This window comes from Haliotis rubra, unplaced genomic scaffold (genome assembly GCF_003918875.1).
Source record: "Haliotis rubra isolate DU_JTF1 unplaced genomic scaffold, ASM391887v1 Scf1146, whole genome shotgun sequence".
Lineage (NCBI taxonomy): Eukaryota > Metazoa > Mollusca > Gastropoda > Lepetellida > Haliotidae > Haliotis > Haliotis rubra.
Window position 1 is genome coordinate 79020 of NW_025765055.1, and position 13910 is coordinate 92929.

Below are 13910 nucleotides of genomic sequence, written 5' to 3' on the forward strand. Positions count from 1 at the left end.
TGGTCCTACTATAAGACGAACAATATGATTGGTTCACAATAGATATAAACTGACCTTCTATTGGCCCAAAGCCACATTCCCACGAGCTCCTTACAGATGCAAATGTCTTTATTTTCCCAGTAATGTATAGAGCTTCCAACTAGACTGGGTGTTTGCTAAAAACAAAAACGCTCATTGAACGATACATGTTTGTCAGTCTTAATCATCGTGCTTCTAAAGGCGTTATATCAATGAGTGAATGTTGCTGTAGTCTGGATCAACTGTTAATTTTGAAGCTATTCGCTTTCATTAGATGTTTACAAATAACCTCTAACATTCAACGTATGTAATAGATCGACTTAATCTAATCTGTCTCAGTCCCTGAACCGTATTATTTTCCCTACTGCCTAGCCCTCCCTGTAATGCTAAAGCCCTAAATGAAGCAAGTCTAGATTTACTCCTGTTCTGAATTTCCCATCTGACTGGGGCTCCTTTTCAATTTAAATGGGTTTATTTGTTAGCATCAAAATTATATACATTCTGAGACTAAGCGTTAGTCTTAGTACTAGACTCTACTTACATGTGCATCTCATTTAAATTGTGATACATCCATTCACATTCACTTTAGGCAAATATGAAGAAAAGAAAGTTATTAAAAAGTAAAACAGATTTTACTTATATTTTTCAGTTTTTCAAAACATAATTATCTGCAGTCGTCCGTATAAAAATGATATTACATAAATTTAAATTAAACACAAAAATGGCAATAATATGATAATCTAGTTAACACCTTCCACTGAACCCCACTGACCCGAATTTTGTAGATGAATAAATTACATGTCCTCTCGTCCTTTTTCTTAATCTTAATTATCTACTCTGTCGGGTCAGATTATCGTGTTTTGTTGGCTTCCCAGTCACTCTGGTTTCATCATCGTCATCACAATCTTTATTGCGTATTAAGGCCACAGACTCATACACGTCCACCCGCTCTGACTGGGTTCGGTATCCTGGCTGCTTCGTTTCGAAGGACGTAAACCCAAGTACAAAATATTACACTTTTGATTTGCGATTGTACGCTTATAATTTTGTTTATTTCTTTTTCATAATCAGCAATGTATATTATATGTCATGAATAAATGATAATTGTGTTTTAATTATGTTTATTTTTTTGGTTGCATCTAAGCTTTAATATACAAAATCCAAACAGGTATGAAGGCGTGTACGAAGATAGGAAACGATTTCTCAAAACTTCGTAACATTTACCTGTCTACCCGCATAGATTATCTTACACCCCCAGTGAAATATATCAGTAATTTTTAATGTATAGCTGTACTGGAATTGTTAGAATTTTCATACCTATTTTTCTAACTTTTCTCTCATTTCTATGCAAACCGCCTCCGTTGTGTAGTGTTGAGAGCGTCCGCCCGGAGAGCGGAAGGTCGCGGGTTCGATCCCCGACCGCGTCATACCAAAAGACGTTAAAATATGGTACTTGTTAGTCCCTGCCTGGCGCTCGGCATTAATGGGTACAACAAGGACTGGTCTGCTCGGAATCAGTATAATGTGTCTGAGTGGGGTACTCATGCTTCACTGCGGCGTGGTATCTCAGTGAGCTAGCACTATAAAACCAGCTTAAGTCTGGGCTAGTACAAGCAGCCGCACATACACATACACACGCATGCACGTCGTCATATGAGCGAAATATTCTCAAGCGCGACGTTAAAGGCAGGCAGGGACCAACAAGTACCATATTTTAACGTCTTTGCCACCTTGGTTATTCTACGTGACGCGGTCGGGGATCGAACCTTTCTCATTTGATGCGACCATCCGCTCTCCGGGCGGACGCTCTAATTTCTTTTAGTATGACGTGGTCGAACCCGCGACCATCCGCTCTCCGGGCGGACGCTCTAACCACTACACCACGGAGACGGTCTGTAAAATATAGACAAACTTTAAGCATTCCTGCTTGACAACGGTACAAACATCTGTATCGAAACGAAAATAAACACACACTCACACTCACGAAATAAAGAAGTTGTTTCCATAAAGTTTGTTTATATTTCAAGTCTAGATTTCCTCAGCTTCCCATCTCACTAGGGCTTCTTTCCAATTTAATTGGATTTCATTTGTTTCTGTCAAACTTAATTTCATATATTTAGATACTAGAAGAGTCAGTCCACCTATCTGACTGAAGAGCTAACGCTATGACAGATTCTCTAGCTAGAATTTCATTTTAAAATCAGTTTCCATCACAAACGTCCCATTCACTGACAAAACAAGAACCCGTGAAGATCCGGGTTAGAATTGGTCTTCAGTAACCCATGCTTGTCGTAAGAGGCGACTAACGGGATCGGGTGGTCAGGCTGGCTGATTTGGTTGACACACGACATCGTATCCCAACTGTGTAGATTGATGCTCATGTTGTTGATCACTGGACTGCCTGGTACAGACTGGATTATTTACAGACCGCCGCCATATAGCTGGGATATGGCTGAGGGCGGCGTCACCCAACCAACGACTAAACAACCTTTATGCGTGCCTGAACGTAACACAGGACCGTGTGTATTAAGTGGGCCGGTCCGTCAAGATGACGTTGTTGTATAGAGAGGGGCGGCGGTGTAGCTAGCCCACAGGTTAAAGCGTTCGCCCTTTTTCTGGTGTCCCCCGCCGTGATATTGTAAGACTATTGCTATAAGTATCCACCGTTCTTATTGTCCCATTGTATAGGTTGAAAAAATTCTACCAAGGTGGACAGCTGCCCAGTCCCTGTGTCCGTCACGGTCGAGGGAGCAGGGACTGACCACCTGACGTAACGAGATTGTTGACGTGAAACATTAACCGCTCTTTAAAGCATTCGCTCGTCACACCGAAGACCCGGATTCGATTCCCCAAATGCCTACATGGGCGAAGCCCATTTCTGGTGTCCCCCCGCCCTGATGTTACAACCATATATAGCTAGAAGCGGTGTAACACTAAACTCACTCACTGTCGGCGATGTCGTGTGTTACTATTTCATTAAAAGGAGAAGATCCACCTCGGTGCTATGGACCAGTTTGTATCTTTTGCTTGAACGTGTTCATTTTGCACACGACCCGTGAAGATCTGGTTAGATTTGATCTTCAAGTAACCCATGTGCTTGTCGTAAGAGGCGACTAACGGGATCGGGTGATTTTTCTGATTTTGTACATGACATGCAGTAGGGGTCACTTACTTTGTACATAAAATTAGGGGGGGGGGGGAGCATTCACATCGTACATGCTTCACCCCCCTAGCCATTACGCGCGGCGTTAAACATTCACTCACTCACACTCTGTCAGCTCAATATTGTGTTCATAACCACACGGATCATATGTCGCGCTTGATCGCTTAAAGACTGACGTGGTACACACCAGGCCCCATACAGAGAAGACACGGCTCGCTTGCAATACATCTTGTCAGTATGAAGTATTAGCACGCAGTGAAGAGAGTACTGCAGATACCGGCAATCACGAACCAGGTACCGTCTAAAGTAGTAATTGTGAAGCGCAATGTTTGCCGTGGGGATACCAACATAACCAGTCAAAGCACCTGCTGCCGGAAGTAGAAGTCAGTGTACTCAACAAGCAAAATGGGTGGTCTCTTCGATATGGATTTCTTGGACGATGTCCGACGCATGAATAAGAGACAGGTTAGTTTACATCGCAATTTATTACAAATGCAACACAGGACTGAGATACTGGTGTGATCTTGGTGTTAAATGTGCAGCTAGATCGGCTCAATACAAGCCGGCATCTGTCGCTTCACACACGTGTAACGAACGGATTCGTGTAAACATATGGCCAAGTTTAGGTGGAATTTTACAAATATTAAGATTTTGTATCGCTGCTATATAGTTTACAAGTAATATTGAAATGTAATTGGTCAGTCAATGCAACTTAACAATGATTTTGAACTTTACAAATTTTAAATTTTCAGTTTTAGAAACATATGTCACAAATTTCAATGGGGGAAATTGAAATATTTATTAAGATATGTCAGATTTGCATTTAGAAGAAAGAATTCTGATCGTTCCCGTCACTTGTTTTTGCTTGATAAGGTTTGGGTTACGTGACACTCACTCTGATCAAATTCATAGCTTATTCACTTATATTTAGGTTATATATGCCAATGTTATTGTTAAGGGATGCTAGCATCCTCGTGCTTTAACTATAATACAGTGTTCACTAATGGTGTTTCAAAGTAACAGGACATTGGGTCCTGTAAGTTTCAGATGTCTGTCTGACCCATTGAAAATTCAAAGGACCCATAGAATAAAATTAAACACATATTTCAGATTTAACATTTATTATAATTGGCATTGAAATTATTAACAAACAAGATTTATAAACAGGAAACAAGTGTTACATGCCACATATAACAACTTCAGTCAAAGTCACTGTGAAACTTACAGTCAGACACTGGGGCCGGTGGGTTGTAGACTTCTATCAGACCGTTGGCGAATCTGCCGGATTTGTCAGAGGGTCAGACGCTATTCGTGAACACTGTAATAGTTCAGGGCGAAAGTGTGCTTTATTACACTATACATGGTGGTAGAGCGAACTGTATTTCTTAATTAGCATTCACCTGATGAAGGAGTAAAAGTATACTCGGAAGCATTGTGTTCCACTTAGTAAAGAAGATGACATCCACAAATTCTCACCTTTTATGTGAATCACTTCTATATGCTGTTCAAAGACATTCAGAGCTACAGATAACTTTTTGGGTTATTGGGTTATGTACTCGCTTGTGTTCATCTCAATTGGGTATCCTAATTTTCCTTTGAGTAACCAAACAAATTGTACCAACCTCACTCAAACTCATTTAGGTATTTTGTAATTTTCCATTAATTGTAGAAATATGATTAAGTTAAAATGTTGGTTTACATGTTTGTTATTTATATTTGATCTGTAAAATGAGAAACGATACGAAAGACTGGAAGTTGCCAAGTTCATGTGCTGAAATATAACCTCAAAATATACCTCAGTTATTTTATCTTTCCAATGGTATGTAAGCTAAGATTTGACATGTGTACGCGTGTAAGATCAAAATTATTGAGTATTTACAAAAATTCAAGCGTTCTTGTACGCAATAGACTTAATAGGAATTGAGTTTTCACATATATATTTGCGTAATTTACGCAGATACACAGCTAATCTGTACCTCTGGACACTATAAGCTTAGTTTAAAGTAGCATTACTGGGGCGGTTGGGTAGTCTAGTTGTTAAAGCGTTCGCTCGTCCCGTTGAAGACCCGGGTTCAAGTCCCCTAATGGGTGCAATGTGTGAAGCCCATTTCTGGTGTTACCGGCCATGGAATTGCTGGAATATTACTAAAAGCTGCGTAGAAACATACTCACTCACGCTCTGTCTCATGCATCTGTTTTTGTTTCAGCTCTACTACCAGATTCTAAATTTTGGAATGATAGTTTCCTCGGCTCTGATGATCTGGAAAGGTTTGATGGTTGTGACGGGCAGTGAAAGCCCCATTGTTGTCGTTCTCAGGTGAGTGAGTCTGTCTTGTGCATCAGGGTAGTTGCAGTACAAGTGTTGGGAATTGGATAAAATCTCATAATTGATGATTGGTTTATTACAACCAATCAATCATCGAAAATAATTGGTCAGCATCATTTATCAAATTTTTCTGGTTATGTTTGTTGCTGCACAAAAAACAAAGAAAAAACATGTAGTTCTTATGAGTCTTTTTGCAAATTTAACATCTTTAAAGGATGACTAGTATGTTAGGAACATAAATTTCCTGGAGTCTTTAAGATAAATTCAATCCTGACTTGGAACAAGCTTGTAATGTTTATGAAATGTAAAAGACAAAACCAACCTTGTGAAAAATATTGTTAATGCAATCAAGTGTACCAGAATTGTTTGTGTTCGATTATGAGAAAACATGATTGCTTGGTCGTTTAGTCATTGCGACAAATCTTCAATTATTTCAATTAATCGGACCACCACTATGCAGTACAGGGAAAGAAACCTTTCAAAATGTCCCACTAGACCACAGGACCAGTGAGTGGGCAATAATTAGTGGTCCTGTCTGTACTTCACTTGTCCAAAACAACAGTCGTAGATTTACTTAACTATCGATACAAAATTCACTGGCCACCAGGAACACTTCAAACTTATCATTTAGTGGTCCTGATTAATATTTACTAGCCAGGGACCACAGGACCAGAGTAAATTTCCCACACTGCAGTATCATTTACAACTATTGTTGGTGGTGCAACTACTATAGTCTGTTGCAGTGAAAACATACCAATGAATTTCACTTTAAACAAAAAAAGTAAATCAAATAAAGTGAAATTCAAATCGCTATTATTGGTTTGTATTACAAGGGAGTAAACGCAGTAATTGGAACAGTGATACAAATGCACGTGATGAGCGTTAATTAGACCAACCCTACTTCTTCTCGGTGTTTCATCTAATGTGCATACCCCCTTGTAATACAATCCAACAATAGCGATTTGAAACTATGATCGTTTGTTAAACAACTTTTATCCTAAGTTGAATAAAATTCTGAGATTTAAATGTTCAATTGGCAAGGTATAATCATGAGGATTTGTACTTCTAATTTCACTTTATTTGATTTACGTTTTTCTTTTGAAGTGAAATTCATTGGTACGTTTTCACTGCAAACAGACTATAGCATTATAACATCAGAACAACCTTGACCATGTTGACAGCGGTGGGTTAGCCTAGTGGTTAAAGCGTTCGCTTGTCACACCAAAGTCGCACCCAAGTTTGATTCCCCACATGGGTACATTGTGTGAAGCCCATTTCTGGTGTCCCCTGCCGTGATATTGCTGGAATATTGCTAAAAGGGGCGTAAAACCCAACTCACTCACTCACTCGTGAGACAGTGTCTACATTTATTTAGCTTCAAAGAAACCGTTTGCTTGACTAATATGTTCAGCAATAGGGACTGGGTTTCCAGTTTCCAGTGTAGAACTTATCCTTTCTGACTTAATGCTGTCCTTGCTATATGATACCCGTGAAGATCCGGGTTAGAATTGGTCTTCAGTAACCCATGCTTGTCGTAACAGGCTACCAACTGGATCGGATGCTCAGGCTTGCTGACTTGGTTGACACATGTCATCAAATCACTGTTGCGCAGAACTATGATCATGCTGTTGATCACTGGATTGTCTGGTCCAGACTCGATTATTTACAGACTGTCGCCATATAGCTGGAATATTGCTGAGTGCGGCGTTAAAAAAAATCCGTCTATCAATCAATCTTATTATGCTGTTGCATTAAATAAACCTAACACCAAATTATGTGCAAGATTATGTGCCAACAAATGTGAAAAATTTCTTCAGTCCTTGCCAAAGTGCCCTGTGTCTTAGCAGGGCTCCATTTAGTGCCTTGTTACTTGCACTGGTGCAACCCAATATTACAAAGTGCAACCTAGTTATGAGTCTTAACTTGCACAAGGTGCAAGTCAACTTTTGAGAAATAAATCTACAATAAATCTAACATTATCAGCATAAATATGTCAGCTCATTTTTCTTCTAAACTTTGAATGGCTATGACACTGAAATATTGCTATTCATATACGTGTTTCAGCTATGACAGCTCTTGTAAACAGGGATCAGCTGTGTCTCTGTGTTGCTATGGTTTCATAGGTACTACATCACGGAAATATATGTTTATGTGCACCGAAACCTCTGACATTTTAACACACTACGTTGCAACTGGAATTTGGCTGGTGCAACTAGGTTTTTATCTTAGGTTGCACCTGGTGCAAGTAGGTTAACCTCTCTTAAATCGAGCCCTGCTTAGACCTGCATAACTTCAGGCTTTTCTGTTGTTAGGACAATAATGATATTGTGATTTTGTGACAGTATTGATATTATATATATTGATATTATGGTGTTCGGCAGTGGAAGTATGGAGCCAGCGTTCCACCGAGGCTGACCTTCTGTTCCTCACCAACTACAAGGAGGAACCAATCCGTGTTGGGGAGATCGTGGTGTTCAAGGTGGAGGGCCGAGACATCCCCATCGCATTACACAGAGTCCTCAAAGTGCCACGAGAGGTAAGTGATGCTGGCCCAACACATTGAGTTGTCTATAGTTCAGCACACTTTAATCTATCACCATGAAAAGTACAGGCTGGCCCTACTGATTTCTTCATCAGTTACCCATGAAGATCTGGGTCTGAATTGATCCTCAGTAACCCATGCTTGTCGTAAGGGCGACTAACAGAATCAGGTGGTCAGGCTCGCTGACTTGGTTGACACATGTCATCGTATCCCAATTGCTTAGATCGATGCTCAAGCTGTTGATCACAGGATTGTCTGGTCCAGACTCGATTATTTACAGACTGCCACCATATAGCTGGAATATTGGTCAGTGCGGCATAAAACTTAACTCACTCACTATTCATCAGTACTTCAATGTTCGTGGTTACAGTCGCCATGAATAGTAAGTATTTGTACATGTACACACAGTAATGCATCGACAGTCATGCACACTGGCGTATATGCACAAACACCATCAATCTCATGCACGTGCACTGGTTAGAGCATCCGCCTGGAGAGCGGAAGGTCGCGGGTTCGATCCCCGACGACCGCGTCATACCAAAAGGCGTTAAAATATGGTACTTGTTGGTCCCTGCCTGGCTCTCAGCATTAATGGGTACAACAAGGACTGGTCGGCTCGGTGTCAGTATAATGTGTCTGAGTGGGGTATTAATGTTTAACTGCGGCATGGTATCTCAGTGAGCCGGCACTATAACACCAGCTTAAGTCTGGGCTTGTACAAGCAGCCACCCATACACACACAGGGGTGGAAATAACTTTAAAATTGCTAGTGTACTCCGGTACAGTGGCACATGTAAAATCACTTGCCCTGATAAGTTTTCCACTATACCGTCCGTTTTCGTGTTGATTTTTTTAAATAAACAACATTATTTACATTGGAAAGTCAACTGGACACCGGTACAGCGTGATATACAAATTTGCTTGCCAGACAAAAAAAACACTGGACTCGGACGTCGGGCAATGGGTTATTTCCACCCCTGACACAAATGCACGTCGTTATGTGAGCGAAATGTTGTTAAGTGCGACGTTAATCCCCATTCACTGTGTTGTTGCTCCAGGGACGACGGTACAGTCAAGTTCTTGACCAAGGGAGACAACAACTCAGTAGATGACCGAGGCCTGTATGCTCCTGGTCAGCTGTGGCTGGAGAAGAAGGACGTGGTCGGTCGAGCAAGAGGGTGAGTAAAGAAGCCGCTCTATTAACGATATCTGATGATAAAGGCTTATGCAGAACCGTAAAAATTTGTCTTTTGATTTAGCCAAGAGGCTTGTCGCTTGTTCTTAGTAACTGAAACTAGTCAGGTTCGGGGGCGACAAGAAGGGGTTAAAGTGTTCGCTCGGGTTGGATATCATCGAAAATGTCCTTTTGTGGAGATTTAAGTCCTGAAATATCTCCATGATCCTTCAATTGTTTATCGAAGTCTCCCACCATAACAGTGCTCCTTGTTGAACTTCATGTTATTCCGTCACACCGAAGACCCGGGTTCGAATCCCCACATGGGCACAAAGTGTGAAGCCCATTTCTGGTGTCCCCGGCCGTGATGTTGCTGGAATATTGCTAAAAGCGGCGTAAAACCATACTCAGTCAGTCATGTTATTCATTTGTTTCAGATTCGTGCCTTATGTTGGCATTGTGACGATATTGATGAACGATTATCCAAAATTTAAGGTATGTATTTGACACAGACTTGGAATATATACTGTTAGTTTGCTGTTAAGTTTCAGCGGTGCGGTGGGGTAGCCTAGTGGTTAAAGCTTTGGCTCGTCACGCCGAGGACCCGGGTTCGAATCCCCACATGGGTACAATGTGTGAAGCCCATTTCTGGTGTCCCCCGCCGTGATGTTGCTGGAATGTTGCTAAAAGCGGCGTGAAACCAAAACTTAGTCAGTTAAGTTTCAGCAGCTTGATTCTTTATAGAGGGGTGGTGGGGTAGCCTTGTGGCTAAAGCGTTGGCTCATCACACCGAAGGCTTAGGGTTTGATTCCCCACATGGGTACAATGTGAGAAGCTCATTTGTGTTGCCCTCAGCTGTGATATTGCTGGAATATTGCTGAAAGCTGCGTAGAAAAAATCATCCTCACTCACTCAATCATTTTAGAGGGGCGGTACGGGTAGCTCAGTGGTTAAAGTGTTAGCTCATCACACCGAAGGCCTGGTTACATGGATACAATGGGTGAAGACCACTTCTGGTGTCGTATTTCTGCTGGAATATTGCTGAAAGTGGTATAAACTCCCTTTCTGGGTCTCAGTCCTGCCCGACCGCCTCCGTAGTGTGGTGGTTAGAGCATCCGCCCGGAGAGCGGAAGGTCGCGGGTTCGATCCCCAACCGCGTCATACCAAAAGACGTTACAATATGGTACTTGTTGGTCCCTGCCTGGCGCTCGGCATTAATGGGTACAACGAGGACTGGTCGGCTCGGAGTCAGTATAATGTGTCTGAGTGGGGTATTCATGCTTCACTGCGGCATGGTATCTCAGTGGGCTAGCACTATAAAACCAGCTTCAGTCTGGGCTAGTACAAGCAGCCGCACATACACATACACACGCATGCTCGTCGTCATATGAGCGAAATATTCTCCAGCACGACGTTAAACCCAATTTCACCTCACCTCACCTCACCTCAGTCCTGCCCAACCATGAAGTATAAGTGTGGTGTCTCCATAGACAGGTGACTTTGTTCACTGGGCAGTCAGTGGGTACCCAGTAGTGTTGGGAATTGGTGTAAATCTCATAATTGATGATTGGTTCATTACAACCGATCAATCATCGAAAATAATTGGTTAGCGTCATTTATCAAATTTTCCTGGTTATGTTTGTTACTGAACAAAAAATAAAGAAAAAACATGTAGTTCTCTCGGTTTTTTCCGCAAATTGCACAAAATGCATTTGCAAATTTCACATCTTTAAAGGATGACTAGTGTGTTAGGAACATACATTTCCTGGAGTTGTTAAGATAAACTTAATCATGACTTGGAACGAGCTTGTAGTGCTTATGCAATGTCGAGACAAAATCAACCTTTTGAAAAATATTGTTATTGCAAACAAGTGGTCCAAAATTGTTTGTGTTCGATTATGAGAAAACATGATCGATTGCTTGGTCGTTTTGTCATTGCGACCAATCTTCGATTATTTCAATTAATCGGACCACCACTAGTACCCAGTATAATGGGTCCTTCGGGTATATGTAGGATTACCATGAAGCTGACTGAACACACATTAATTACAGTCATTTAACAATGTAGTTTAACAAAAATATTTGCCAGCATAAAAAGAGTGGAAAAAAATAACTTGTCCGCAGGTTTTACCTCTTCCTGTTTTTGAACCTCAACCTATGATTTTAACCCCCTATGTAATAACCATCCTCCACGTTGTAAAACAACCCCCACCTCCCCCTTTATGTTGTAAACATGTAACCACCCCCATATTGGAACCTCTGCCAGTGTTATAACACCTCCAGCCCGCTTTATGGTAACCTCTCCCCATGTTGTACCACCTCCAGACCCTGCTTGGTTGTAACCTCTCCCCATGTTATAACACCTCCAGACCCTGTTTTGTTGTAACCTCTCCCCATGTTATAACACCTGCTGCCCCCGTTTTGTTGTAACCTCTCCCCATGTTATAACACCTCCAGCCCGTTTTGTTGTAGCCTCTCCCCATGTTATAACACCTCCAGCCCCCGTTTTGTTGTAAACTCTCCCCATGTTATAACACCTCCAGCCCGTTTTGTTGTAGCCTCTCCCCATGTTATAACACCTCCAGCCCGTTTTGTTGTAACCTCTCCCCATGTTATAACACCTCCAGCCCGTTTTGTTGTAACCTCTCCCCATGTTATAACACCTCCAGCCCCCGTTTTGTTGTAACCTCTCCCCATGTTATAACACCTCCAGCCCCCGTTTTGTTGTAACCTCTCCCCATGTTATAACACCTCTGTGTTGTAACCTCTCCCCATGTTGTACCACCTCTGTGTTGTAACCTCTCCCCATGTTGTACCACCTCTGTGTTGTAACCTCTCCCCATGTTGTACCACCTCTGTGTTGTAACCTCTCCCCATGTTGTACCACCTCTGTGTTGTAACCTCTCCCAATGTTAATGTTATAACACCTCCAGCCCGGTTTGTTGTACCCTCTCCCCGTGTTGTTCCACCTGTGTTGTAACCTCTCCCCATGTTATAACAGCTCCAGCCGTTTTGTTGTAACCTCTCCCCATGTTGTACCACCTCTGTGTTGTAACCTCTCCCCATGTTGTACCACCTCTGTGTTGTAACCTCTCCCCATGTTGTACCACCTCTGTGTTGTAACCTCTCCCCATGTTGTACCACCTCTGTGTTGTAACCTCTCCCATGTTGTACCACCTCTGTGTTGTAACCTCTCCCCATGTTGTACCACCTCTGTGTTGTAACCTCTCCCCATGTTGTACCACCTCTGTGTTGTAACCTCTCCCCATGTTGTACCACCTCTGTGTTGTAACCTCTCCCAATGTTGTACCACCTCTGTGTTGTAACCTCTCCTAATGTTGTACCACCTCTGTGTTGTAAACTCTCCCCATGTTGTACCACCTCTGTGTTGTAACCTCTCCCCATGTTATACCACCTCTGTGTTGTAACCTCTCCCCATGTTGTTCCACCTCTGTGTTGTAACCTCTCCCCATGTTATAAAACCTCCTGCCCCCGTTTTGTTGTAACCTCTCCCCATGTTGTTCCACCTCTGTGTTGTAACCTCTCCCCATGTTATAACACCTCCAGCCCCCGTTTTGTTGTAACCTCTCCCAATGTTGTACCACCTGTGTTGTAACCTCTCCCCATGTTATAACACCTCCAGCCCCCGTTTTGTTGTAACCTCTCCCAATGTTGTACCACCTGTGTTGTAACCTCTCCCAATGTTGTACCACCTGTGTTGTAACCTCTCCCCATGTTATAACACCTCCAGCCCCCGTTTTGTTGTAACCTCTCCCAATCTTGTACCACCTGTGTTGTAACCTCTCCCAATGTTGTACCACCTCTGTGTTGTAACCTCTCCCAATGTTGTAACCGCCACCGCAGGGAAAGTTAAATGGCCACCCTCTCAGCTGTTTAAGATTGGAGATAAAATGTCTGCCTTCTTATAATGGTAATTGTTTCTCTTTCTTTCAGTATGCTATTTTAGCATGTCTCGGGATCTTCGTGTTGATACATCGAGAATGATCATGTGACCTCATCAGCCAATCACCAGTTATTTCATTTCATTGAGGCGAGAGCGGATGTAACTTTTCGATGTTAAACAGACTGAAATGCATCTACATGACAGGTCATTAACTGCTTGGATTGGAAAATCTCATGTCTAATCAAATATTGGTAATCATGAATTGCTTGATTTATACACATCATGAATAAAGGCCTTTTTGTAATAACTTGTTTACAGATTTTTCTCTAAAAACTTGAATTCAGTGGTCAAAAAAAGAAAATGTTTAAATATTGTTTTTGTTTGTTGTGTAAAAATATTGTAGGTTGTTATGAAAAATGTATTAATCAGGGGTGGAAATAACCCATTGCCCGACGTCCGAGTCCAGTGTTTTTTCCAGTCGGGCAAGCAAATTTGTATATCACGCTGTACCAATGTCCAGTTGACTTTCCGATGTTAATTATGTTGTTTATTTAAAAAATCAACAAGAAATTGGCCGGTATAGTGGGAAATTATCAGGGCAAGTGATTTTACATGTGCCACTGTACCTGTGTAAATCTAGTAATTTTAAAGTTATTTCCACCCCTGTTAATTAGTGTAAATTAGGTCTCCTGATGACCAAGATACAGGGCCTAGATTTTCGAAGCTCTCTTATCGCTAAGATAGTCGTAAGTGAATGTTAATGAATGGCACTTTTATTATCTT

The 13910-nt window shown here is 41.8% G+C and overlaps 1 protein-coding gene across 1 annotated transcript; it reads left to right on the top strand.

The window, feature by feature from the left end:
* Positions 1-3517: 3517 nt before the first annotated feature.
* On the top strand, positions 3518-13431 carry LOC124253885 (signal peptidase complex catalytic subunit SEC11A-like). Its single transcript, XM_046687741.1, is given in 8 exon segments — positions 3518-3646; positions 5389-5498; positions 7889-7919; positions 7921-8034; positions 8036-8043; positions 9108-9227; positions 9661-9718; positions 13178-13431. Coding segments are annotated over 8 exon segments (552 nt in total). The 5' UTR covers positions 3518-3586; the 3' UTR covers positions 13229-13431.
* The last annotated feature ends 479 nt before the right edge of the window (positions 13432-13910 follow it).